Source organism: Cebidichthys violaceus, unplaced genomic scaffold (genome assembly GCF_023349555.1).
Source record: "Cebidichthys violaceus isolate CVI_PGR_0920_01 unplaced genomic scaffold, fCebVio1.0.p SCAF_3, whole genome shotgun sequence".
In the NCBI taxonomy this organism is placed as follows: domain Eukaryota; kingdom Metazoa; phylum Chordata; class Actinopteri; order Perciformes; family Stichaeidae; genus Cebidichthys; species Cebidichthys violaceus.
Window position 1 is genome coordinate 428,293 of NW_027176483.1, and position 25,975 is coordinate 454,267.

At 41.2% G+C, this 25,975-nt stretch overlaps 1 protein-coding gene across 3 annotated transcripts in view; it reads right to left on the bottom strand.

Moving 5' to 3' along the window:
• dgkzb (diacylglycerol kinase, zeta b) overlaps positions 1 to 25,975 on the bottom strand; it is a 41,717-nt gene that overhangs the window by 7,742 nt on the left and 8,000 nt on the right. Inside the window, exons 1-28 of one of the 3 annotated variants that reach the window (XM_068722926.1) lie at positions 17,937 to 18,940; positions 16,804 to 16,918; positions 15,634 to 15,729; positions 14,921 to 14,998; positions 14,792 to 14,848; positions 14,087 to 14,155; positions 13,929 to 14,000; positions 13,420 to 13,536; positions 12,753 to 12,827; positions 12,323 to 12,424; positions 11,205 to 11,287; positions 11,031 to 11,091; positions 10,343 to 10,456; positions 8,603 to 8,743; positions 8,436 to 8,514; positions 7,208 to 7,263; positions 7,066 to 7,128; positions 6,035 to 6,108; positions 5,828 to 5,939; positions 4,456 to 4,655; positions 4,269 to 4,369; positions 4,052 to 4,143; positions 3,702 to 3,771; positions 3,377 to 3,620; positions 2,211 to 2,300; positions 1,280 to 1,348; positions 1,161 to 1,195; positions 729 to 772 (exon numbers count right to left, since the gene is read on the bottom strand). In XM_068722926.1, coding sequence (XP_068579027.1) covers positions 729 to 772; positions 1,161 to 1,195; positions 1,280 to 1,348; positions 2,211 to 2,300; positions 3,377 to 3,620; positions 3,702 to 3,771; positions 4,052 to 4,143; positions 4,269 to 4,369; positions 4,456 to 4,655; positions 5,828 to 5,939; positions 6,035 to 6,108; positions 7,066 to 7,128; positions 7,208 to 7,263; positions 8,436 to 8,514; positions 8,603 to 8,743; positions 10,343 to 10,456; positions 11,031 to 11,091; positions 11,205 to 11,287; positions 12,323 to 12,424; positions 12,753 to 12,827; positions 13,420 to 13,536; positions 13,929 to 14,000; positions 14,087 to 14,155; positions 14,792 to 14,848; positions 14,921 to 14,998; positions 15,634 to 15,729; positions 16,804 to 16,918; positions 17,937 to 18,925 — 3,498 coding nt within the window. In that variant the 5' untranslated portion in view covers positions 18,926 to 18,940. Of the gene's footprint in view, positions 1 to 728; positions 773 to 1,160; positions 1,196 to 1,279; positions 1,349 to 2,210; positions 2,301 to 3,376; positions 3,621 to 3,701; positions 3,772 to 4,024; positions 4,144 to 4,268; positions 4,370 to 4,455; positions 4,656 to 5,827; positions 5,940 to 6,034; positions 6,109 to 7,065; positions 7,129 to 7,207; positions 7,264 to 8,435; positions 8,515 to 8,602; positions 8,744 to 10,342; positions 10,457 to 11,030; positions 11,092 to 11,204; positions 11,288 to 12,322; positions 12,425 to 12,752; positions 12,828 to 13,419; positions 13,537 to 13,928; positions 14,001 to 14,086; positions 14,156 to 14,791; positions 14,999 to 15,633; positions 15,730 to 16,803; positions 16,919 to 17,936; positions 18,941 to 25,975 lie in introns of those variants that run through there. The other 2 variants (XM_068722927.1, XM_068722928.1) reach the window with 2 other exon arrangements.

A 25,975-nucleotide genomic window follows, 5' to 3' on the forward strand; every position in this document is an offset into this window, starting at 1 on the left:
AACAGCAACAACAACAACATAGTCATCAACAGCAACAACAACATAGTCATCAACAGCATCAACAACATAGTCATCAACAACAACAACAACAACATAGTCATCAACAACAACAACAACATAGTCATCAACAGCAACAACAACATAGTCATCAACAGCAACAACAACATAGTCATCAACAACAACAACAACATAGTCATCAACAGCAACAACAACAACATAGTCATCAACAGCAACAACAACATAGTCATCAACAGCAACAACAACATAGTCATCAACAACAACAACAACATGGTCATCAACAACAACAACAACAACATGGTCATCAACAGCAACAACAACAACATAGTCATCAACAGCAACAACAACATGGTCATCAACAGCAACAACAACAACATAGTCATCAACAGCAACAACAACAACATAGTCATCAACAGCAACAACAACAACATAGTCATCAACAGCAACAACAACAACATAGTCATCAACAGCAACAACAACATAGTCATCAACAGCAACAACAACATAGTCATCAACAACAATAACAACAACAATATAGTCACTTCAGCCATCAGATTGAGGAATAAATGAACACATTCGTCATGTTTCCAACAGAAACAAAGTGAACATCCAGTGAAGTCAAAGTTGAAATGAACAGTCAGTAACAGATTGAATCTAAATGTTCAGGTTGTATTAAAGATAATCAGACTTCAGAGGGTTCACACACTCACTCTGTTCAGGTCTTCAGTCTTGATGCAGTGGATCAACTCAGCATCTACAAAACAGACCAAAGTTACAGTGAAAACACTTCAACTGTTGGTTTCTATCTCAAAAACTACAACCACCAATCAGAAGAACGTTCTTTTAAAAATATAATATCATTGTTTCTGTAATAAATCATGTTTAGACTTTCTAAACTTCATAGGACTCTGAGAAACCGTCAGAACCAGAAGGGGTTAGGGGTTAGGAGTTAGGGGTTAGGAGTCAGGAGTTAGGGTTTAGGAGTTAAGGTTTTGGAATTAGGGGTTAGGGTTTAGGAGTTAGGGTTTAGGAGTTAGGGGTTAGGAGTCAGGAGTTAGGGTTTAGGAGTTAGGGGTTAGGAGTTATGTTTACCTTGTTGAGGGTTTAGGAGTTAGGAGTTAGGAGTTAGGAGTTAGGTTTACCTTGTTGAGGGCCGTGTGAGGTCGCTCTGGAAGGACTGTGAGAGAGACAGATCAGATCAGCGTTAGAGACAATCACACACACTGATGATGTCACACCACACAGACTGATGATGTCATACCTAACGATGGGTCTGAAGTCAGCCAGCGTTGTGTTGGAGCGATGAACATTGACAATCTTTGCTCCTCTCCTTCAGACCACAAGATGGACAGAATGAGACGTCAGCTAAAGGTACTATGGATGTGTACTCTATAAAGTACCATGTATGTGCACTGTATGTGTACTCTATGAAGTACCATGTATGAGTACTGTATGAGGTCAAACATATGTGTACTGTCAGTAGTACCATGAATTATTTCAAGCAGACAGACATATACATATATATACATATATATATATACGTATATATATATATACATACATATATATATATATATGTATGTATATATATATACATACATATATATATATATATGTATATATATATATACATACATATATATATACGTATATATATATATACCTATATATATATATATATATATATACGTATATATACATACATGAAGGTATATGTATATATATATATACATATATATGTGTATGAAGGTATATGTATGTATGTATAAAGAGTACATATATACACATAAATACATATATGTACACATGATGAGGACACAAACAGTTATTTAATTTCCCGTTTGTGTGAAATAATAAAAATGTTTTATCATAAAAGTCACGTGAAAAGTACAATAACTAAAGTACACATTAAGTACTTTTACTCCGTCTACCAGCAAGAAACCTTTATTTTGTTGATCTGATCCGTTTTACAGTAAATATATATTAATATTTCTAATTATTAAATATTGACTATTTAACACAACTAGAATTAAAGAGAAAAAAGCATCAGTTTTTGTCAAATAATTGATTTTTAGATTCTGCTGTTGGTTTATTAATTACTGACTGCTGTTCAGGTCTGGTTCAGGTCTGGTTTTACTCGTATTAAATGTCATTAAGTTGTGTCTTCACTATAACTATAACACTTTAACTACCTGCAGAGGGCGCTCTTTGAGGAACTCTGAGACAAAACCTCAGACACACAACTGTCACTGGAAATCCTCTTTCTCTGGAGGTCTCTGAGTCTGGAACACAAGACAGACAGAGTGAGAGACAGAATGTGAGACAGAATGAGAGACAGAGAGAGAGAGTCATAATGAGAGACAGAATGAGAGACAGAATGAGAGACAGAATGAGAGACAGAGTGAGAGACAGAATGAGAGACAGAGAGAGAGACATAATGAGAAACAGAATGAGAGACAGAGAGAGAAACATAATGATAAACAGAATGAGAGACAGAGAGAGAGACATAATGATAAACAGAATGAGAGACAGAGAAAAAGAGACATAATGAGAGACAGAGTGAGAGACAGAGTGAAAGACAGAATGAGAGACAAAGTGAGAGACAGAATGAGAGACAGAGAGAGAGAGACATAATGAGACAGAATGAGAGACAGAGTGAGAGACAGAATGAGAGACAGAGAGAGAGAGACATAATGAGAATCAGAATGAGAGACAGAGAGAGAGAGACATAATGAGAGACAGAATGAGAGACATAATGAGAGACAGAATGAGAGACAGACTGAGAGACAGAATGAGAGACAGAGAGAGAGACATAATGAGAGACAAAATGAGAGACAGAGAGAGAGAGAGACAGAGTGAGAGACAGAATGAGAGACAGAGTGAGAGACAGAGACAGAATGAGATACAGAATGAGAGACAGAGTGAGAGACAGAGTGAGAGACATAGTGAGAGACAGAGACAGAATGAGATACAGAATGAGAGACAGAGTGAGAGACAGAGTGAGAGACAGAATGAGAGACAGAGTGAGAGACAGAATGAGAGACATAATGAGAGACAGAATGAGAGACAGAATGAGAGACATAATGAGAAACAGAATGAGAGACAGAATGAGAGACATAATGAGAGACAGACAGGTACAGTTTCATTGTCTTTGACTCTGAGATAAATGTTGTTAAAGATAAATAGTACATTATTATTATTAATAGTTTAGTGAATTATTTTTATTATTTTATTTCATTATTATTATTATATTTTAGTGAATTATTATTATTATTATTATTATTATTAATAATAGTTTAGTTAATTATTTTTCATATTTTAGTTCATTATTGTTATTAATAGTTTAGACATCTCTCACCTCGGGGGGCTTAATGGGGACACCGATGAGACCGGGAAGACGAACTGTCTCTGCTGGTCTTGGTTCTGGTGGTCCTGGTGCTCCTCAGAATCCAGCAGGTCCGGCACGCCGGGGGAGGTGCCCACCGTCTCGGTGACGACCAGCTCCGGGTCCAGGATGTAGAGCTCCTCCTGAGAGATCTCCGTCACGTAGTTCAGGTGCTCCTGAGCCCGGTCGATCCGGTAGAAGCGGTCTGCAGTGGTACCTGGAACACAAAGAAGACCAGGATCAGGTTCTCTGTGAGAGACGGACTCTGAAAACCTGTACGGGGGGGGGGGGGGCTTACAGTCCAGGAAACACCACTTCATGGACAACTTGTGAGGAGACAGACCGTCCACCTTCATCAGGTCTCCGTCCTGGAGGAGCAGAGACACTTCATTAATTATCATTATTAATAATATCTCATCTCTCTCTGGACATTTTATCCTCTAATGTTTTTATGACTGTTGTTTGTTTTCTTCTTCATTTGTTTTTGTTCAATAAAAAAAGTGCTAATTTTATTCTCATCATTATTATTGTAATAATTATTATTACTATTATCAATATCATCATCATAAAATCATCATTATTATCACGAGTCTCCATCGCTAGACATGATCCTCCTGATACCTGTCTCTGCTGGTCCTGGTCCTGGACCTGGTCCAGGTCCTCATGCAGACGCTCGATGAGCAGACGGCAGGTCTCCAGGTCGCTGTCTCCGGGGACGGTGATGACTCCTAGTGGAGTCGCTGAGAGCAGAGGAGTGAACCTGTTCAGTCTGACGGTATACCACTATGACATCATTTAATCAAACAGCTGATATTTAATTCTGCTTCTCATTGATCTGATCACAGTTAACCCTTCACTGACTCACAGGCCTCCTTCAGCTGGTCCTTGTCGTAGTGCAGAGCCTCGTACGCCGCCATGCTGATCCGGTTCACTCTGACCTGGAGCTTCTCAGGAACCGGCTGCTGACTGCAGTGGAGTATTAGTATTACAGAGTGTATTAGTACTTTTACTGTATAGACTCAGAAAGTGTGATGGATTGGTGTAGAGTTTACTCGTTGAGGTGGGGCATGGAGATCCTCCTCTTGGTCTTCTGCACCATGTTGGCCTGGTTCCTCAGGTTGATGTGGATGATGGAGGGAGCCAGTTTACAGGGCTCTCCGTCCACCTGCATGGGGATCGACTTGTAGGTGGTGAGGGTCACTTCTTTACACTGATGGAGCCGCTCGCCGTGACCACCCACCTGCAGTGTGGCCTGGACACAAACAACAACCGCAGGTCACCAACACACAAACAACAACTGCAGGTCACCAAGACACAAACAACAACCGCAGGTCACCAGACACAAACAACAACCGCAGGTCACCAAGACACAAACAACAACCGCAGGTCACCAACACACAAACAACAACCGCAGGTCACCAAGACACAAACAACAACCGCAGGTCACCAAGACACAAACAACAACCGCAGGTCACCAAGACACAAACAACAACAGCAGGTCACCAAGACGCAAACAACAACCGCAGATCACCAAGACACAAACAACAACCGCAGGTCACCAACACACAAACAACAACCGCAGGTCACCAACACACAAACAACAACAACCGCAGGTCACCAAGACACAAACAACAACCGCAGGTCGCCAAGACACAAACAACAACCGCAGATCACCAAGACACAAACAACAACCGCAGGTCACCAAGACACAAACAACAACCGCAAGTCACCAAGACACAAACAACAACCGCAGGTCACTAAGACACAAACAACAACCGCAGGTCACCAAGACACAAACAACAACCGCAGGTCACCAAGACACAAACAACAACCGCAGGTCACCAAGACACAGGCCGTGTAGTGCTCTGCAAGTGAGAGTGAGAATTTTAAAGTGGATCCTAAATGCTACAGGGAGCCAGTGGAGAGATCGGAGTATGATGTGAGACCGTCGATGTGTCCTAGTGAGTAATCTGGCAGCAGCATTTTGGATTACTTGCAAACAGTTGAGAGCAGCTACACTGAGTGAGGAGAAAAGTGTGTTACAATAACCACAGGTCACCGACACAACAACCGCAGGTGGAGCTGCTGCTGCTTGAGTCATGTAGATTAAACACACGGTTTGGTGTCTTTGGTATCATTTTTGACACCAAAGACAGAATCGTATACGAGTCAAAAATATGTGGCCGATGAAGCTGACGTGGTCTGACGTGGTCTGACGTGGTTTGGTGTGGTCTGATGTGGTCTGACGTGGTCTGACGTGGTCTGACGTGGTCTGGCGTGGTCTGGCGTGGTCTGACGTGGTCTGATGTGGTATGACGTGGTCTGACGTGGTCTGGTGTGGTCTGACGTGGTCTGACGTGGTCTGATGTGGTCTGACGTGGTCTGACGTGGTCTGGTGTGGTCTGGTGTGGTCTGACAGCTCACCAGAGATGTCATGGTGAAGCCGATGACCTCGATGCAGCCGTCGTCGTGGCGCTGCGGTTCAAAGTCCTGGTGTTCACTGGGGTGACCCCACGGCACGGTGCCGGCACAGTACCTGCAGCACACAGAGAGACCGGTTAGTGGTCTTCATACTGGTTTAAACTGGAGCCGTAAAAGTAAAATAACTGTAAAACAGTCGGCTCAGCGTACCTGGGGATGTTGAGGAAGAGCAGACACTGTAGCTTCAGGTCCTGGACTTTGGCCGTCAGGTCTGTACCGTCACACTGAGGAGGAGACGCAGACTAAATACAAGTACGCAGACTAAATACAAGTATGCAGACTAAATACAAGTACGCAGACTAAATACAAGTATGCAGACTAAATACAAGTACGCAGACTAAATACAAGTACGCAGACTAAATACAAGGACGCAGACTAAATACAAGTACGCAGACTAAATACAAGTACACAGACTGTACACACAGTATACACAGTGTATCCTGCAGCAGTACTGAGGATATGTATTTATATTTATGTATTATTCAGGTAAATCTTTTTTCATATTAAATATAAGACATATTTTCAACAGATTGTTGATTTTAATTCATGTTTGATGTCCAGAAGGTCCGGTAGCTGATATCATGTGAGGATTTAAACATAGTATAAAGCACTTAAACCTGTTTTATTCTGACAGACATGAATTATTCAAAAAGAAAACAATTTATATAAAAAAATATTATTATTATTTTGAATAAATGTTACTGCTGTTCTCTTCTGTTCTGTTTGCATCAGCAGACAAATGTGGATTAATCCGCCACTGAAAGTAGTCCCCAACAAAGTCACTACTTCCTCCTGTTTCTTAGATAAAATGTACAATAAAGCTTCACATATTTTCTTTTCTTTTCTCTATTTTTAAATCTTATTTATAAAGCCTTCTGTCAGGTGTTGTAAATTAGTGTTTACATCTGGTCCTTGAGCATCAATGTCTCTAACTGTGATGGATATATGACATTAAATAACTAACACTGGTCCAACATGGCCGTCTCCTCAGTTAGCTAGCAGCTAGCTAACGTGACAAAATGAGACTTCATGTGTGTAATTCAAGCGGGACTAAAAATGATTTGTCTCTCATCGTTGACGTCCGTCCACATATGTTGTGAAACGATGTCCCATGGTGCTCAAGAGGAAGGAGAGATAACATCTGAACACGATGACGATGAGGAAGATATAGACAGACTCACCACCACTCTGATGTGCTTGGCGAGGTCTTTGGAGCTCCCGCTCAGGAAGTCTGAGAAGGCCGTCTGAAACACACACACACATCATAAATCATAATCATAATCATAATAATAATAATAACAACAATAACAGAGCTACACTTACTCCTGCATAGAACATCTTATTCCTGAAGCGGCTGTTAAACTTCTCTGGGTTCGCCTCTGAAAGAAAAAACAAACGGTTTCTATTTTTACATTAAAAACCATCCGTGACATTAAACACAGAATCATAACCATTATTAATCATAACCACTTTATCTGAGAAAACTAAGGAAGGAACAAACTCAGCGTGCTTACATTTCCATCCATCGTTTCATTATGTGAGGGTTAAATGTAATTAGAGCTTTTTATTGGTCCCTGTTGGTGATGAGGTCACTGAGGATGTGATGAGAACAGAACAAATAAAGGAGGAGGAGCCTCAGGACAAATAGAACTCTTAGAGCTGACGCTGACTGTTGATCGTTGATGATCCATATTAACAGATACAGATCTCTCTGATGTTTGATTATAGCAGCTGGTCTACAAGGATCCAGACTAAGTATTATTCATTTCAAGAATCCGGCCTCTGACAGAACAACTATCCTCCTAAAGACTTCCAAACATTTCATATAATAAGAGAACGTTGTGAATGAAAGTAGAGACGGAGATAAACGGAACACAAACCGACCAATCACAAGCCTCGATTACTGTTTCGACAAAGCTTCTCGATAAATAACAAGAAATACAAAGTTAAATCACTTCTTAAAACACATTTTTAAATCCCATTTGAACTGTTATGGGATGTCGTCGCTTTTCATTCGTTGATTTTACTAAATTATTTTACTACATTTTTTTATTGAATTTATTTCTTAGTTTATTTTCGTCGACTGTCTCACTGATCTTTCTGTTGTTTATTATTGTCTTGCTTTTGCTGCTTTGTCTGTCAAAGCACTTCGTAAACTCTGTTTTCAATAGATTAATATTAATGAATTAATATATAGATAAAGTTATTATAATTATTATTATTAAGACGGAAATGTTTTGAACATGTGTGTGTGTGTGAACAGTGGAAACAAATAGCAGTGAATGAAAGGTAATCCCAGTAATTAACTGGGGACTACGTGTGAAAGTGATACTCAATTGTTTAGTAGGTTTTCAAACTCACAGTAAATATAAACTGAATGTCAGTAAGAAACATGAAAATGTATTAGATTATCAAAACATCAGACTGAACCCTGAATGTCCTCAAATAGATAAAGGTGAGTTATGGCCTTTTTAATGTTTGTTCAGTTTATCTGATAAATGGTGTTAATGGTGTAAATTGAGTTTTCCTGCCTCAGAGTGTTCAGACTGACCTCTGGATTCATGGAAGCCCAGCGTGACGTGAGCGTCGAAGCCCAGACTGAAGTAGTTGTTGAAGACGTCGATAGGAAGCTGAGAAACAGCAGAAAGAATCATCGTGGTTAAAGACGCCCGACTGAACGTGAGCGCTCGCGTGATGAGTCTCAGGCTCTCCGCTGACCTTGTCGGTCTGATGCTCGTCCCGGTCCTCCGGTCGGGCCTCGGGGTTCGCCTGCACATTCAGGTTCCATCGGTCCAGCTGGACGATGTTTCCGTCCTCGACGTGTGAGAGGATCTTTGTTATCGGCTCGTCGGTGTAACCCTGAGAGAGAGGAGAGATACTTTCAATCTGTAATAGTATGAATGTCTGAATGCAGAACTTGTATTGAAGTATTTTTATAGTGTAGTATTACTTCTATCTTTCACACTGCATCAGGACCACTGTGAAAAGCAGGCAAGTAGAGCTCCAGTTAAACCCCAGTAGAGCTTTGGTTAAACCCCAGTAAAGCTCTGGTTAAACCCCAGTAGAGCTCCAGTTTAACTCCATTAGAGCTCCAGTTAAACCCCAGTAGAGCTCCGCTTAAACCCCAGTAAAGCTCTGGTTAAACCCCAGTAGAGCTCCAGTTAAACTCCAGTACAGCGCCAGTTAAACCCCAGTAGAGCTCCGGTTAAACCTCAGTAGAGCTCCACTTAAACCCCAGTAAAGCTCTGGTTAAACCCCAGTAGAGCTCCAGTTAAACTCCATTAGAGCTCCAGTTAAACCCCAGTAGAGCTCCAGTTAAACCCCAGTAGAGCTCCGGTTAAACCCCAGTAAAGCTCTGGTTAAACCCCAGTAGAGCTCCAGTTAAACTCCAGTAGAGCGCCAGATAAACCCCAGTAGAGCGTCAGTTAAACCCCATTAGAGCTCCAGTTAAACCCCATTAGAGCTCCAGTTAAACCCCAGTAGAGCTCCAGTTAAACCCCAGTAGAGCTCGGGTTAAACCCCAGTAAAGCTTCGGTTAAACTCCAGTAGAGCTCCAGTTAAACCCCATTAGAGCTCCAGTTAAACCCCAGTAGAGCTCCAGTTAAACCCCAGTAGAGCTCCAGTTAAACCCCAGTAAAGCTCCGGTTAAACCCCAGTAAAGCTCCGGTTAAACCCCAGTAGAGCTCCAGTTAAACCCCATTAGAGCTCCAGTTAAACCCCAGTAGAGCTCCAGTTAAACCCCAGTAAAGCTCCGGTTAAACCCCAGTAAAGCTCCAGTTAAACCCCAGTAGAGCTCCAGTTAAACCCCAGTAGAGCTCCGGTTAAACCCCAGTAAAGCTCGGGTTAAACCCCAGTAGAGCTCCAGTTAAACCCCAGTAGAGCTCCAGTTAAACCCCATTAGAGCTCCAGTTAAACCCCAGTAGAGCTCCAGTTAAACCCCATTACAACTCCAGTTAAACCCCAGTAGAGCTCCAGTTAAACCCCAGTAGAGCTCCAGTTAAACCCCAGTAAAGCTCTGGTTAAATCCCAGTAGAGCTCTGGTTAAATCCCAGTAGAACTCCGGTTAAACCCCAGTAAAGCTCTGGTTAAACCCCAGTAGAGCTCCGGTTAAACCCCAGTAAAGCTCTGGTTAAACTCCAGTGGAGCTCCAGTTAAACCCCAGTATAACTCCAGTTAAACCTCAGTATAATTCCAGTTAAACCTCAGTATAATTCCAGTTAAACCCCAGTAGAGCACCAGTTAAACCCCAGTAGAGGTCCAGTTAAACCCCAGTAGAGCTCCAGTTAAACCCCAGTAGAGCTCCAGTTAAACCCCATTAGAGCTCCAGTTAAACCCCAGTAGAGGTCCAGTTAAACCCCAGTAGAGGTCCAGTTAAACCCCAGTAGAGCTCCAGTTAAACCCCAGTAGAGGTCCAGTTAAACCCCATTAGAGCTCCAGTTAAACCCCAGTATAACTCACCCCTCCCCAGTTGAGAGTCCTCGCCAGGTCGTTTCCGGTCCCCAGAGGAAGGATACCTACAGGAGGTTGGGGGCGGAGTTTCAGCTCATCCAACACGGACAAGATCCAGCCGACCTGAACACACACACACATTTTTGCTACATCGTGGGGACGTCAGTGTAGGCGGTTACATGTGGGGACACCACTTTCTAAATGGAATAACAGAATACTTTTGATCACATACACCAAAACGTGCTTAACTCTCAAAGCCTTTTCATCAGTTTTGAAACATTTTGGTCAGGAGAACATTAGCTAGTGATATTTGTTTTATTACTGCCATTATATTCTAATATAACTACACCTGCTGTTATTATTATCAGTCATCATGTTTCTATTATCATTTTGCTATTGTTAGTACCACTACTATTATTACTACTTCCATATGAATCATGTAGTTCATATGCAACTTATGTTGTTCATTCTGTTCACATGAATTGAATTGTATACAAAAACCATGAAGATTATTTTAAAAAAACGTGTAAGTATCATAAACTATCCAATGGAAAATTCCTATTGGCTGTTTGTGGAGGGAAGCGGTGACGATGACTTCCTGTTGGACAGAAACACGTCGTCCCTGCAGCGCTCTGTCGATTGAGTGTGCTTTTAGTGTTAAGTTTAGGTTTAAGTTTAAGTTTATGGTTGGACTCACTGTCCCGTCCCCCCCACAGGCCAGGATCCTCAGGTTGGGCACTTTGGCGTACAGCTCCAACCTGCAGGAGAAACACAAAGTAAAGCCTGAACATCTCCTCAGCGGTTCACTCCTCACTCCTCCGAACAGAAAAAAAGGGAATTGGGATGCACCCCTGAGCCGGTCTGGTCTTACCCCTCTCTGGGTCCTCCCTTCGTCAGGTCAAACACCTGCCGAGGGTTCAGGTACCACATGAAGGACTGGATGATCTTGGCTCCCTGAAAACAAAAGGAAATAAAAACAGTTTGTTTATTATTCTGTTTATCAATCAACAGAAAATTATCAGCGTATCATTTTGCAAATTCAATCAATGGTTAACGTCATTTTTTCATCATTCTGTGGGTCCAATTTCAAATATGAGGATTTGTGTTTTTTGTCATTCATTATTAATTTAATACATTTTTTACTGGCTGAACAAAACAAATATTTGATGACGGATATTGCAGTGGAACAGTTTGTTATAATTTTTTTAAATGATACTTGAGGTTCTTCAACAACGATATGCTCATCATGTTTCCATGATATTATAAAATACAAAATGCTAATTAAATTGCTGCATTATTAATGCTCTAGCTTCAATTCATGCAATATCCCTTTTTCATTGTTCCCAGTAATTCCAATAAAAAGCTCCTTTTGATTGGAATAACATCTATCTTTCTCTGAGATCAATCACCTCCTTCTGCTGCTTCAGGACTTCTTTATTTTCTCATCTTATGCTTTTAATTTGTGCCTTCTTTCATTCTAACTGAATTATAAAAAGTTGCTCTTCATGCTGATGTGAATTGTTAAATTATCATATCCTTGTATTTCTTGTACAATAGCTGAGGGCTGAGGTGGGGGAGGGTAAGCGAGCTGTCTGTATTTGTAGTTTATGTTATGATATCAATGATGTTTTGTCTGTGTGTTTATTTGTAGTTTGTTACATCAATGATGTTTTGTCTGTGTGTTTATTTGTAGTTTGTTACATCAATGATGTTTTGTCTGTGTGTGTTTATTTGTAGTTTGTTACATCAATGATGTTTTGTCTGTGTGTGTTTATTTGTAGTTTGTTACATCAATGATGTTTGTCTGTATGTGTTTATTTGTAGTTTGTTACATCAATGATGTTTTGTCTGTATGTGTTTGCATGTATGTCTATAGGAAACCCTTTGATAATGAGATGCTACATCTCAAGAGGCTATCCTTAAAATAAATTCAGATTCAAACATGTTCAGATGAAATGAGGCCCTTGTGAAGCAGGAAGATGACTCTACCTGGTTTCCTCCACTCTTGGGGTTAACAAACACCAGCAGAGGCTTCATGAGCTGAGAGGGGAGGGGCTTCACCAGGAAGGGCTTCCAGCGGCCATCTTGAATCTGACGGAGTAGAAACACCCAGGAGACGAAAAACACATTTACACCACTCATCACATTATATCATCCCAACTCATTAACCTTAATTCAACAGATATTCTAATTATATGACAACCTCTCAAAAGACTCTTTAAAATGTCAGGTTATTAAAGTCAGACTCAAAGGACGCATGATTCAAAGCAGTGTAGGCTATTATTTAACAGGGACAGTGCACCGCTCTTTAGCTGTACCATAGTTAGCTAGAAGCTAATTTACATCTGTTGTCTGGACTGAAACCTTAAAGAAGTTTCGCTCTAGATTAGTAAAATGTTGAGCTCGGTCACTTCCTCACCTCGGATCCCTTCTTGCTCGATTTGTTGCATTTCAGCGACGTCCTTTTCTTCTTTTTACTCGACTTTAGAGACGACTGAACAAAGGAAGACAAACACAACAACATCAGAAGATATATGTGTGTGTGTGTACTTACGCTCATTTATTGAACAGTGTGAGGACCTGATAACACTGACATTGTGGGGACCAACCTTCCTTGTGGGGACCGTAAAGCCAACTCCATATATACACACACAATCTAACGTTTATGTCCAAACAATGAGTGAAGGACCCTCATGTTCTGTTCTACTTTCTCTTTCTACTTGTATGAGAAGAAAGTGTTGGTCATAAGGAAAATACATACAGTAATAAAATACACTGTTCAATAACTTAGTGTAGTACCCAAAATACGCTGTCATGATACAAATTGTGGTGTTAAGTGCTAAATTAGTAATTATAACTATGTTTAAATGAGTGCAAGAAGTAATGAAAACCATTTATCTCCACATTTAATGATTTTGAATTTTGCAGATAAAAGACATTTTGGACTGGTTGAAGGTTCATGTTGGAATTAGGTCTAGTTTAGCGTTATAGTGGGCAGAGAGGCATTTAGTTGTGATGGTAAGAGTTAGGAGCTAGGGAATACATAAGGTCCTCACAAGTACAGAAAGACAAACATATGTGTGTACCTGTATTCTGCGGACCCTGATGATCCAGGTAGGAGGGATGATGACGGCAGCATGAGCTCCCAGAGAGCAGCACTCCTCTATCTGCTGCAGCATGAAGCACGTCACCTTATTGTGGTACTGAAACACAGACAGACAGGAAGTCACCTTATTGTGGTACTGAAACACAGACAGACAGGAAGTCACCTGGCTGTGATACTGAAACACAGACAGACAGGAAGTCACCATACTAAAATGCAGGCAGACCGTGCCATAAGTATGTTTTCCAGCTTAAGTTTGTACAAATGTTAACCAAATTTCTATAAAATGTGTAAAATAAAACTTTCCATCCACTCCTGTTGTGTGAATATTAGTATGACATACACAAACAGCTAGTCAGTGCTATTAGACCACTGCACAAGAAGAAAAGGTGATTAAAAGAGCTCCAGTCAAATGATGGCCATTATCAATGTCTCTGATATTCAAACTAATGTGAACCTCCAGGTTTCTGTTCTCTGTGACTGTGAACTTACTGCCTGTTTGCACCACGAGCAGCTGATGGCAACGATCTCTTTGCTGTGAAATGAGAACTTCTGTTGAAATCCCTGTTGGCGGTAAAAGAGGAGACCTGTTAGCTCTCAGACTCTGCAGCTTATCAGTGAAGAGCTTTGAGTGACCGGCGGAGGCTCACCTTCCCACACTGTCGACACTTCCCTGTTTGACGTCTCCTGTGGACCCAGTGGTGTCGCACGACGTTGGACTGAAAAACAACCAATGATTTAGAAGAGTCCAGTGCCTGTTTTGATTTTGTGAACTTTTCACATTAAAGTGATTCTGAGCATCTTGTGGATTATAGAAGTTATTAGAGAGACGATGGGCCTCATTCACCACTATCTTTTTCAGAAAGGTCCGAAGAAAGGTTTATGTCAGATTTGTGAAGTGTTCTTAAACGGTAGAATTGTTACATGTGGAAAGTAGGATCAGTAGCGGACTTATATGTTATTTAAATAACATAAAAGAGTAAGATAACAGTGATAGAGTAAGATTTATTTACTTTAAAAGGCCAAAATGTTTCGTTAAATACGGTGAAAAGCTCTTATAGTGATCTGAAAATTTGTTCATTTTCTTTCCTTATTTCTCACACAGATTATCATCTAATTGATTGATTTTGGCCCAAACTTTATAATCACTATCAGCTGTTTCCACTGTAATGAAAATAATTATAAAAAAATATTATACATGATAAAAATACTATTGTAATTTTAATCCTAGAATTGAAGAAAACAAGATAACAAATGATTTTGTCAGTTCTCATATGTGGGTAAGCGTGTTGTTGATGGTGCGTAGAGTCACTTTATACTTCGGTGAAAGTCAGAATGAAATCTGCGTGACTGACCTCTCGAATGGCCCGACATCCTGGTTCTCTAAATGACGGCTTGCACCTGAAATTAATCTGAACAAAGAGACGAGGCGCCGTGAGCAGAGACCAAAGAAGAATCTGAGTGAAGCTGTTCAGATGATTTACCTTCTCCAGCTGCTCCATGCACATCGTGTGGACCGATATCTTACAGCCGGCACATTTCTTCCTCGCCACTGACTTCTGCTGCAGAAAGCAACAACAGATTTATTGCATTGTGATGCATATTAATAGCTTGGTAACAGAGAGTAAAATGAGGTCTTTAGTGATTTGAAACCATCATACTAATAGTAGCAGAAAGCGGAACAACATTACGGTAAATGTGTCACTATTCTTGGTGTGAAGAAGGAAGGAAATGTATTTTCTCCTGGATTACGGTCGCAGTTTTAAACATGTGGCTAATGTTGTAAATTGAAACCAAACAGTAATGCAACAAAAGCAATTTCTTATGTTTAGTTAAACATCATTGTTGGGCTTAAAATATGTGTGTTTGTTACTTTATTTAAGTTACTATGTTAATGCACACTGTTTGAGTATGTGTTTGTGCCTGTAAAATATCAACAAATTTAAAAAATATTTAATTTTCACTCTTCTGTTTATGATTTAAATGTCTTTGTACACTTTTAAATATTACATGCAAAATGACTGTTAGCAGTATTTTTTGCAATTTTTAACTTCTTAGTCAAAAGGAGGGTCTAAAGAAAATTATAAATTTGAATAAAGGTGTTAACACGTGTACAGTCCCTCTAAGTTAAGACACAGCGCTCTGTTTCATTAACAGGAAGTACAGTTTGTGACCACAGGGGGGCGACATGACTCACCAGTGACTTAGCGATGCAGTACTGCTCTCCAACATAACAGAAGTCTCCAGAGCCACTGGTCTCAAACCAGATGTGGTCCCCGAACTGTGCATTGTCCTGCGATGGATAACAAAACAAAAAAGCATTTCTACAAGCTTTTTAGTTTCAAGAATATAAAAGTATAAACCTGACATTTAAATATCAATTTAAAGGTCTTTTCAAATAATGTTTGATTTAAAAAGAACATCATTTCAAAAGGTACAAATCATTCAGACAGCTTGAGTTAACTTTAAAACTATTACAATAAACATTAAGAATTTAGTGGTTACAAAAAACGATCATACTGTACTATACTGTAAAAACAGAGAAGATAAAGATTTAGCATTCAAGAGTCAAACAGACTCAATGTTTCCATTGAAGCCACAATAAAGAAACTCTTCAATCCTATTGATGAACTCAGACGTGTGTTTTTCTATGATGCTAAGAAGTTAAAGGTTAAAGGAGAATCATTTTATGTTATTAACTAATCAAACAAGCAGAACTGTTCTGTAAACACCTTCCGTATCCTGTGACTATGTACACTCTGAACATTGTTTTATCTTGTTTGTATCATTGTCCATCTGGCCGGGATGAAAATGAGCTTTCAGCGATATCGAGTATTGAAATGTTTTTTATACGTAGTTTAAATTTAAAATGTAAAAGAGAAAGTAAGTAAAGGTGGATGTAAACAATGATGGATTTGAAATGCTTGAAAAAAGTTGGTTTTGCAAATGTTTTATAGGGAAGTAAATACATGTTTAGAACCGTTTTCTCTTTCTCACTTCAGTCAGACTATCAAAACATTGAATGTTAGCAGAAACCATCAGCAGAGATTAGAAGAACAAATAACAGAAACATTATCAATAATAATAATTCATGTGTGTTCGTCACCATTCCGCCCTGGTTGACCCAAGTACTTTATTATATTTTAAAGTTTTTGCACTGAATATTCCTGGTAAAACAAACGTTTGAATAAAACAAATAAAAGTAAAATGAACTCCGAGATGAGCGTTATGTTCCCTGGATGTCATGGACGTCGCAGAGACTAATAAAAGGAGGGAGGTTCTTTGACTCCTTTTTTAAAATCTAGTTTCCTCATTGATTGAATCATTTGAAGCTGAATGCTGATTGGCTGGTTCAGCAGTGACTCACGCTCCAGTCCACGGTGCTGTTGGGCTCCTGCGGCGGGTCGGTCTGTCCGGACGTCGCCGCGTTGGGCTGAGCCGCCGCCGCTGCGTGCTGCAAACCCGACTTCGCCATCGCTTTCCTGAAACCAGAAGGAAACGGACTCCAGATCAGTTTATACCTTTTATTAGTTGTAGTTTTGTCATGTTCATATTATCATCATCATCATCATGGATACGTTCAGGATTAATGCAGAAATAATTATTCATTTAAAAACAACGAGTTTAATGGAGCAATATAATGTCTTTTAGTTCTACCTATAGTTGTTATGGTTACCTGAAGCCTAATATAAATGAAGCATTGATTTACTGATGTGAAACTAATTTTATTCTTTTGAAGAATCAGCAGCAGATACTCTGTTTCTGTTGTAATATGAAACTCCATGTTTATTTGCATTTTAAAAGACACAGTGAGCTGAACACTTCCTGCCACACACACACACACACACACACGCACGCACACACACGCACACGCACACACACACACACGCACACACACACACACACACACACACACACACACACGCGCACGCACACACGCACACGCACACGCGCACGCACACACGCACACACGCACACACGCACACACACACACGCACACACGCACACACACACACACACACACACACACGCACACACACACACACGCACACACACACACACACACACACACACACACGCACACACACACCTGTTCTTTTACCTTTGAGAGGACACTGACATGAACCTGAACCTTTAAAGCCTGAACCCTTAAACAAGCCTTTGAAGAAGAGAGGACAAAAAGTCCTCATTTCCAAAAGTGTCCTCACAAGCTCTAAGGTTCTAACTGGTCCTCACAACGACAGTTGTATAAGAACACACACACATCCATTCCTTGACCTTAGCAACAGAGCTGCTCTGCTGTGATCAGTGATCATCAATGAGCTTCAGACGTGTGTGTCTCCAGATGAGAACCATTTCAATCGTCTCACCACTGAAGTGAGAGGATGAAACGTGACTCATTTAAAACTCTTTCAGGTTTGTTGTGGAATAACCCTGCAGCCACATTTCTCTCAGTAACATTCAGCTAAACTTGAGCCGCCATGTTGGAGGTCTACATACAGCAGGAAGCCGCTCCAGCTCTCCAGGTGGGCGTCGCCCAGCGGGCTGAGGGCCCCTGGGCCCCGGTAGAAGGCTGGCTGGTGGAGGTAGTGGACCGAGCTCCTGCGGCTGGGCAGCGGGGGGCCCCTCCCCGGCCATGGGCTCCCGGCCTTAGAGATGGTGGAGATCCTCCTCCTCTTCCTCTGGCTGGATGCCCGGCGGCGGCCGAGAGGAGCGGCGTCTCCTGAGAACAGCTGAGAGGAGTTCCTCCTCAGGCAGCGAGGGGCCCGGATGAGGGGCCGCCACGTCGGGGGGGGCCGAGGAGTCTCTCTCATCACCTCCAGGCCGGAGGAGGAGGATGGGCGGTCGGAGGAGGAGGAGACGTGCGACCAGGAGGCGTCTTTGTCCTCCTCCTCCTCCGCCAGCTGCTCCGCCTCCTCGGACGGCTGGCTGGCTTCTGATTGGCTGTCGTTGGCGGTGGAGTAATCGCTGCTATCCGATTGGAGGCTGCTGGAGCGTGAGAACATCCTCCTGTTGCTGGCCCCGCCCCTCACCTCCACCTGCTGCTCTCCGGCCGGTAGCCCCGCCCCCTCCACCTCCTCCTCTTCCTCAGCCATCTGGATGAGGCTGGCGAGCAGCATGGACGGGCCCAGCAGGTGCGTGTCGATGGTCCGCAGCTTGCCCACCTTCCTCCTGCACACGGCGAACCTGGGGTTGAGGCTGGGGGTGGTGGTGCTGGAGCGCCGCCGGACGTGCCCCGCCCACCTGCTGTGCCGGGACGTCTTCGCCAGACGCCCCCCTCCGGCGCACGGCAGCGCCCCCTGCAGCTGGACGCTGGGGCGTCGCCGCTGGGTCAGCGAGGAGGACGGCAGCCCGGCGTTGGACCTCCGGCGGGCCTTGCTGGTCGGGACGGCCACACTGGGCCGCCGCTGGTTGACCGATTTAGACTCCGCCCCCGCCGGCAGAGCCGCCTCCTTCCTCTTAAAGTGACGGCGGAAAAACGTGTCCATGATGGACTGAGAGACGAGGAAGACGTCTGAAATGCTCCTCTCTGGCTGTTGGGCGCAAAAAGTAGTTAGCTTGGTGTGAAGAGCTGAAGGAGATACTAAGATATTATATATTGTATTATAAGAAAACTAGAGGAAGTGTAGTTCATCCATTAAAAACTAAAATAATCTGTTTTATAGAGAGCCAAAGTTCAACTGTGACTTCAAGGTTCTAGTTCTTCTAGTGTCTGTGGTTAGTTCAGGTGTCTGTAATAACAGTAGGACAGTAGAGTGGAGAGAATTCATGGATGAAAGAAACCCTGATTGAGAGATTTCATTGAAACCAGACAGGAAGTGACATCATGACTTCAGCTCTGTATAAACCACTGGACCACCTCAGTTTGTAACTAAAGTTCTGTATCCGACTACAGTTTTTAAACCTGATCACGGATCAGATCAGCACAAGAGAAAAAAAGAGCAAATTCATCTTTTATAGATTCCTGATCATCATAATGTTATAATTCATCTTCAGCCAATTCTCATGTTCACTGAGCAGAGCCTGAAGGCATCATGATGTAACTGAAGTGAACCTCCGTTTGTTAGCCGTTAGCGGTGCTGCTAACGTTACTAGCTCTCCTCTGATTGGTTGTTGATCAGAGATCAGAGACTAGAAACATGTTCTACTGAATACTGGAGGAGAACCATCGTCAGGAGAACTTGAATGTGTGGAAGCTGCTGCAAAATAAACGTCAATTAAATTCATTCCAGGTTCACTAAGTTGCTGATTTCCAGAATGAGCCTGAACACATCATCACTAGTAGATGTTGTGGAAGACAAACTGCTGTTTCTGAGGAACATGAATAATAAAACACTCAGAATGTCAACAGGAAGGAACAGTGGTTAAGGCCACGACTACATGCTGGCTTCTCTTCCTCCAAACAACAACAACACTCCAGTAATCAGTCTGTGACGACATCCTGAGTGTTTGACTGGTTTCAGAGAAGAAGAGTTCAACACAAGATCATTACAGGGATTTAAACCTTCTAACTGGTCCTGAACCAGTCTCAGTTTAGTCCTGATCCTCTATATGAACCAGTCTCAGTTTAGACCTGGTCCTGATAGACAGACCCAAATCGGGAGCTCCGTTGGGAGGAGGAGAGCTCAGCTCTCGGCAGCAGCGTCTCCTCCTCCAGGAGCAGAGCATCATCTCCTCTCTGCTGGAGACTCAGGACGTAATGCTGGATCCGCTGGAGGGAAGGGAGGCACGGGAGAACCAGAACCAGGACTGAGAGGGGCAGACTGTCAGACCCTGCTGCAATAAAATGAGAGGTTCTCTAAAGGGAGTCTGGTGCTCGGAGACACTACAGCTTTAGTTCACAGGGACCAGAATCAACACTAAATTATAGTTCCTCATAGTGACGTTCACTAATAACAGCTGGAGGTCAAAGGTCTCACTAATGACCACTGACAGCCTAATGGCTGTTAAACAATGTGCACCAATGACAGCCTGGTAACTGTAAAACAATGTGCACCAATGACAGCCTGGTAACTGTAAAACAATGTGCACCAATGACAGCCTGATAACTGTAAAACAATGTGCACCAATGACAGCCTGATAACTGTAAAACAATGTGCACCAATGACAGCCTGATAACGGTTAAACAATGTGCACCAATGACAGCCTGATAACGGTTAAACAATGTGCACCAATGACAGCCTGATAACTGTAAAACAATGTGCACCAATGACAGCCTGATAACGGTTAAACAATGTGCACCAATGACAGCCTGATAACTGTAAAACAATGTGCACCAATGACAGCCTGATAACTGTAAAACAATGTGCACCAATGACAGCCTGATAACTGTAAAACAATGTGCACCAATGACAGCCTGGTAACTGTAAAACAATGTGCACCAATGACAGCCTGATAACGGTTAAACAATGTGCACCAATGACAGCCTGATAACTGTAAAACAATGTGCACCAATGACAGCCTGATAACGGTTAAACAATGTGCACCAATGACAGCCTGATAACTGTAAAACAATGTGCACCAATGACAGCCTGATAACGGTTAAACAATGTGCACCAATGACAGCCTGATAACGGTTAAACAATGTGCACCAATGACAGCCTGATAACTGTTAAACAATGTGCACCAATGACAGCCTGATAACTGTTAAACAATGTGCACCAATGACAGCCTGGTAACTGTAAAACAATGTGCACCAATGACAGCCTGGTAACTGTAAAACAATGTGCACCAATGACAGCCTGATAACGGTTAAACAATGTGCACCAATGACAGCCTGATAACTGTTAAACAATGTGCACCAATGACAGCCTGGTAACTGTAAAACAATGTGCACCAATGACAGCCTGATAACTGTTAAACAATGTGCACCAATGACAGCCTGATGACTGTTAAACAATGTGCACCAATGACAGCCTGATAACTGTAAAACAATGTGCACCAATGACAGCCTGATGACTGTTAAACAATGTGCACCAATGACAGCCTGGTAACTGTTAAACAATGTGCACCAATGACAGCCTGGTAACTGTAAAACAATGTGCACCAATGACAGCCTGATAACTGTTAAACAATGTGCACCAATGACAGCCTGATGACTGTTAAACAATGTGCACCAATGACAGCCTGATAACGGTTAAACAATGTGCACCAATGACAGCCTGATAACGGTTAAACAATGTGCACCAATGACAGCCTGATAACTGTTAAACAATGTGCACCAATGACAGCCTGATAACTGTTAAACAATGTGCACCAATGACAGCCTGGTAACTGTAAAACAATGTGCACCAATGACAGCCTGGTAACTGTAAAACAATGTGCACCAATGACAGCCTGGTAACTGTAAAACAATGTGCACCAATGACAGCCTGATAACGGTTAAACAATGTGCACCAATGACAGCCTGATAACTGTTAAACAATGTGCACCAATGACAGCCTGGTAACTGTAAAACAATGTGCACCAATGACAGCCTGATAACTGTTAAACAATGTGCACCAATGACAGCCTGATGACTGTTAAACAATGTGCACCAATGACAGCCTGGTGACTGTTAAACAATGTGCACCAATGACAGCCTGGTAACTGTTAAACAATGTGCACCAATGACAGCCTGGTAACTGTAAAACAATGTGCACCAATGACAGCCTGGTAACTGTTAACACTTTAAACATAAACTGTTGATCTAATAATACACAGAATAGTTATTCATAAAAATTCATGTGTGTTTGTCATATTTCTGCATGTTTCTAAATGATCTCAGTGATCTATGATAATCAATAATATGAATCCTGAAAAACAAACTGCTAACGTTAAACGGTTCACATATTAGCATGCTAACGTTAGCTTCATCAGTTTAAACATTTAGTGACTAATCTCTAACTTCTTCTGCTTCATGACACAACGTCAATATGTGATAATATGAATATCACAACGTTATTATAGCGATGAATTAACAGATATTAAAGCGTCCTCAGATCTGGAGAAAATATTCAATAAATAAATTATTACCAACATTCTTTAACGGACAAATTGAACATTTAATTAAAGACAAAGGCACCAATAAAAACAGAAGTGTTACATTTCGAAGTCAGTCTTTGTGTTCAAGTCGACATCCTGATGATTCTGATACGTTAATATGATAAATACAGCAAAAATAACATGATTCAATTTGAATATAATGCAATAAATATTGATGTCAAAAGAACAGCTGTTATTGTGGCTGTTTTTTAATGATTGTTTTCATCAACATATGGAGTTATTGAGCCTCTAAACATCCATGAATCATCCATCAGGTAACACATTGAAACCACTCGAATCCACATCCAGAGAGGAAGTGAACATCCAGAAACTCTTCTTTTAAATGAGCATTCAGAACACAGTTCATGTCCACGGGGTCCTGCTGGGAAACTAAATCTAATCTGATCAAATGATTCAAACAAACAAACATTCATCCAACACAGAAACACAATAAATCAGCTCGAAGACATTAAACTCACTAAATGAATCACATAGAAACACTAAAACTTCAGACTTGAAGCTGAATTTGAATCATTTTAAACATTTTATGAAGCATTAAAGCTGCTGAAGGTCTGTCAAAAACAAAAACACAACACCTGTAGAGACAAACAAAGAATAAAGATCATAAAAAGTACTGTGGTCCACACACACACACACACACACACACACACACACACAGAAGGACTGAGGTGGTCCAGGTCCAGAACTAAGCCAGAACCACAGAAAACCACCAGAAAGCTTTGATACAACCTGAGAGGAAGACTCGGTCCGCTGAGGAAGAGGAGGAGGAGGAAGAGGAGCGACACTAAGCTGCTGTTTAAAATAACTCTTTAACTAATCTGATCCCAGAGCAGCCGCACGAGCCGCTCTGCTGCCTGATCCGGGACCACGGAGCTGATCCAGGACCCGCTCCCTAACAGGACCGACCCGGGACGAACTGATCCTGGAGCGGCTCTCCAACATCCCATAATCCTCTGTCTCTCTCCTCATTAACACTTCAAGGCTGCTGCTGAATTATGGATCCGGATCATCAAGAGATCAGAGGAGGGGGTCACGTGACCGCATTGTACCGGTCGCTTGTGTGGTTGCTGAGGAGCGAGTGTCATGGCAACCGGTCTCGAGCCCCCTCAGGACCGGATCGATGACGCACTGATGATGTCATCGATTTATTGATGACGAAGATCTCATCAATTAATAGACTGATGACATCATAAAACCATTCAAATATAAATACAACCTGAAAACTATTAATAAATCATAAAACATTCATTTTGATGGATTACAGTTTTATACATTTAGCACAAATAGTATAAATAAAATATATATTAAAAACAAAAGGCACCAATAAAAAGTGTTTTCTCCTGATCGATATAATAATTATTATTCTAATAAGTTTATTATAAATGTATCAAATAATCACATCATTCAATTTTAATACAACGCAATTAATCATGTGATAAATATGTGTTTAATAACATAATCTGATCACATCATGTTATTAAATTATTACAAAGCTTTTAGAACTTTTCACAGGTTTTTGTTTTTCACTTTTCTTGATATTTTAATGAACAAACAGATGAATCAATAATAACAATATTGTTTGTTTCTTTTTGAAAATAAAATGGTGGTTAAACACTTAAACGTGTTCATCAGCAGCTCGACTCAATCAATCAATAACTGACAACTGATCAATAACTGATCCATAACTGATCCATAACTGACCAATAACTGATCCATAACTGATAACTGATCAATAACTGATAACTGATCAATAACTGATCCATAACTGATCCATAACTGATAACTGATTAATAACCGATTAATAACCGATTAATAACCGATCAATAACTGATCAATAACTTCAGATCAACATGAAGCTCAAACATAAATAATATATAAATCACATTCTGATGTTTAGAATCTGAGCAGCAGAGTTGGAGACTTTAAGTCCTCGAAACACTTGAGCCTACATTTCCCACAATGCACCTGGATGGAGTCTTTTCATTAACAGCCTGATTAACCGCGAGTCCCTGAAGACATCACGATGACGTCATCACTATGACGTCATCACTATGACGTCATCAGGAGGAGGAACAAACATGACTAATGAACTAAAAGGTGACTTTCTGTGAGGCGTCCTCGTTAACACTTCTTCTTCTGTGGTGGTGGACAGAGCGTCTTCCTTGTTGGTGTTTCTTAAACGAGGCGACAGATTAGAAGAGGATTAAAAGATCAGCAGCCTTCACTGACCCATCAGGCTATTTAAAACCAGCTGCACCACGTTACTGTACCACAAGTACTACACTCAAGTACTACCACATGTACTACACTCAAGTACTGCGTTTCTGTTGCTTTATACTTCTACTCCACTACGTCGTCTACTTAAATGAGTTACTCATTCCCATATAAAAAACATATACAATTATAATCTAGTAAAAATACAACATTTCCCTCTAGATTGAAGTGAAGTAGAAGTATAAAGTAGTGTAAAATGGAAATACTCACGTATAGTATAAGTACCTGAAAACTGTGTTTAACTACAGTACTTCTTTGCTGGCCACTGATTGGCTCTTGGCTGCTTGCATGATTCATGAGAGACGACATGTCGCACTTTGTTTTGTTGTCTGAAATTAGAGCACAGCGAGGAGCAGCTGGATTATTAATAAGGATTATTTTCATCCGTTGTTTCATAAAGTGTTGAAATCTGAAATGATAATCATGATAATCTGTAGAAAGGAAAGAAAAGAAGGAGATAAAACTACCCAGAGAAACCTGCAGACAGACTCTGTCTGATGTGTTAAATACTTCATTAATTCCTCCGTGTTAGATTCCCCTTAAATAATGTCGGCTTCCAGTTGCAACAAGGCGAGATTAAGCACGGTACCCCTGTCAGGCTCCGGGGCCCAAGGCCATTACTGAACGAGCTCAGGCTCCCCCGAGGCTTCACCTACAGAATGACACTCAAAGAAACACAAAAGGACTACAAAGAGACACAAAATGACAGTAAAGAGACGTAAAACAACTACAAAGAGACTCAAAAAGACTACAAAGTGACACAGAACAACTACAAAGAGACAGAACAACTACAAAGAGACACAAAACAACTACAAAGAGACAGAACAACTACAAAGAGACACAGAACAACTACAAAGAGACTCAAAACAACTACAAAGAGACATAAAATGACAATAAAGAGACGTAAAACAACTACAAAGAGACTCAAAAAGACTACAAAGAGACACAGAACAACTACAAAGAGACAGAAGAACTACAAAGAGACACAGAACAACTACAAAGAGACACAGAACAACTACAAAGAGACACAAAACAACTACAAAGAGACTCAAAACAACTACAAAGAGACACAGAACAACTACAAAGAGACTCAAAACAACTACAAAGACACATAAAATGACAGTAAAGAGACGTAAAACAACTACAAAGAGACTCAAAAAGACTACAAAGAGACACAGAACAACTACAAAGAGACAGAACAACTACAAAGAGACTCAAAA